The following is a 2,533-nucleotide window of genomic DNA, read 5'->3' as shown; positions in this document are numbered from 1 at the left end:
ACGAAGTACGGGGCGATGGCGGCCACGTCCACCAGGTTGAGGGCGTCGCGGAAGAAGGCCGCCTTGCTGGGGCTGGAGCAGAGGCGGGCCAGCAGCTCGAAGGAGAACCAGCACACGCACAACGTCTCCACCGCGAAGAAGGGGCCGCCCGGACGCCCGCCGCCGCCACCGCCGCCCGCCGCCGCGTTGCCCTCTGACGTCATCGCCGTCGTCCGGCTCTCGTTGGAACGGGCCACCGGGGCCTGCAGGAGGGAGGAGAGGAGGGTTGAGGGTGGGTTGGTGGACGCCCGGACGCCTGGGTCCCTTCCACGTGCAAGGTCATGGGGGTTGGAGGGGGTCTGGATGCCTGGGTCCCTTCTCCATTGGGTCTTGGAGGGGTTTGGAGAGGGTCTGGACTCCTGGGCCCCTTCCCCATGCAAGGTCATGGGGGTTGGAGGGGGTCTGGACGCCTGGGTCCCTTCTCCATGGGGTCTTGGAGGGGTTTGGAGGGTGCCCGGACGCCTGGGTCCCTTCTCCATGGGGTCTTGGAGGGGTTTGGAGGGTGCCCGGACGCCTGGGTCCCTTCTCCATGGGGTCTTGGAGGGGTTTGGAGGGTGCCCGGACGCCTGGGTCCCTTCTCCATGGGGTCTTGGAGGGGTTTGGAGGGTGCCCGGACGCCTGGGTCCCTTCTCCATGGGGTCTTGGAGGGGTTTGGAGGGTGCCCGGACGCCTGGGTCCCTTCTCCATGGGGTCTTGGAGGGGTTTGGAGGGCACCCAGATGCCTGGGTCCCTTCCCCATGCAAGGTTATGGGGGTTGGAGGGTGCCCGGACGCCTGGGTCCCTTCTCCATGGGGTCTTGGAGGGGGTTGGAGGGTGCCCAGACACCTGGGTCCCTTCTCCATGGGGTCTTGGAGGGGGTTGGAGGTGACCCGGACACCTGGGTCCCTTCCCCACAGGGCATGGAGGGGCTTAGAGCCCACCCAGAGGAGGAGGAGGAGGAGGGGGAGGAAGGAGCCATAGCACTCCTGGACGCCTGGGTCCCACATTGGGATTGGAGAAGGAGAAGGAAAAGGACGACAAGGAGAAAGAGAGCGAAGATGAGAAGGACAAGAAGAAGGAGGAAGACAAAGACAAGGACAAGGATGACAACGAGGACAAGAAGAACAACGAGGAGGAAGACAAAGAAAATGAGAATGAGAAGGAAGAGGAAAAAGATGAAGAAGCTGAGGAGAATGAGAACGATGAAAAGAAACAAGGTGTGAAAGAGAAGAATAAGGATGAGGAGAACGAGGACAAGAAGGATGATGAGAACGAAGATGAGGAGATGGACGAGGAGAAAAACATGGAGAATGAAAAGAAAAAGCACAACAAGGATGAGAAAGATGAAGACGACAAGGATGAGGACAACAAAAAGAACAAGGATAAAGACGAGAAAGATGAAGATAAAGACCACGAAAAGGATGAGGAACATGAGGATGAAAGAAATGAGCACAAAAATGAGAAGGACAAGGAGGATGAGGAAGACAAAGAAGATGAGAAGAGTAAGGATGAGAAAAACAAGGAAAATGAGCAGGACAAAGAGAATGAGAAGAAAGAGGATGAGAAAAACGTGGAAAACAAGGATGAAAAGAACAAGGAGAACGATGAGGACAAAGACAAGGAGGACAAGGGGGACGAGGGGGACGAGGGGGACGAGGGGGACCGAAGCCGCGACGGCGGGCGCGCTCACGGGCAGCGAGAGGTCCTGCTCGTCCCGGAACTCGGGCAGCGTCTCCAGGCAGAAGATGACGATGGAGACGAGGATGACGAGGACAGAGACCAGGGCCACCGCCCGGGCCGCCTGCGAGCTCTCGGGGTACTCGAAGAGCAACCAAACCTGGCGCAGGAACTCGTGCCGGGGCAGCGGGCGCTCCTTCTCGGCCAGGAAGCCTTCGGCCTCGCGCAGCCGCCCCACCGCCTCCTCGCCCAGCTGGTAGAAGCTCAGCTCCTCCAGGAAGACGTCGAGGGGGACGTTGGGGGGCCGCCGGAGGCGCCCGCCCGACTGGTAGTAGTAGAGGACGGCGTCGAAGCAGGGCCGGTGGCGGTCGAAGAAGTACTCGCGGCGCTGGGGGTCGAAGAAGGGCTGCCGGCGCCGCGGGTCGCCCAGGAGGGTGTCGGGGAAGCGGCGCAGCGTCCGCAGCTGCGTCTCGAACCGCAGCCCCGCCACGTTGATGGCCACCCGCTCGCAGCAGCCCTGCGGCTCGCCCATGGCCGCCGCCGCCGCCGCCCCGGGGCTGCGGGGACGCGCTCAGGAGGGCACGGAGGTGGCGATGGGGACCCGCCTGGCGATGGTGATAGGGACCCACCTGGGGATGGGAACCCACCTGGTGATGGGAACCCACCTGGTGATGGGACCCTCCTGATGATGGTGATGGGGACCCACCTGGTGATGGGGACCCTCCTGGTGATGGTGATGGGGACCCACCTGGTGATGGGGACCCACCTGGTGATGGGACCCTCCTGATGATGGTGATGGGGACCCACCTGGTGATGGGGACCCACCTGGTGATGGTGA

The 2,533-nt window shown here is 62.1% G+C and overlaps 1 protein-coding gene across 1 annotated transcript; it reads right to left on the bottom strand.

Annotated features, from left to right (window-relative positions):
- Positions 1-2: 2 nt before the first annotated feature.
- On the bottom strand, positions 3-2,227 carry LOC112965815 (potassium voltage-gated channel subfamily A member 7-like; the record flags this gene model as incomplete). The annotated part of the gene is made up of 2 exons (XM_026065185.1): positions 1,709-2,227; positions 3-242 (listed from the first exon to the last, which is right to left on the bottom strand). Coding segments are annotated over exons 1-2 (759 nt in total), but the record flags the coding sequence as incomplete, so codon positions are not given.
- Between the last annotated feature and the right edge of the window lie 306 nt (positions 2,228-2,533).

This window comes from Apteryx rowi, unplaced genomic scaffold (assembly GCF_003343035.1).
Source record: "Apteryx rowi isolate R43461 unplaced genomic scaffold, aptRow1 scaffold_2247, whole genome shotgun sequence".
Classification (NCBI taxonomy): Eukaryota; Metazoa; Chordata; class Aves; order Apterygiformes; family Apterygidae; genus Apteryx; species Apteryx rowi.
This window is presented reverse-complemented; position numbering and strand designations above follow the sequence as displayed.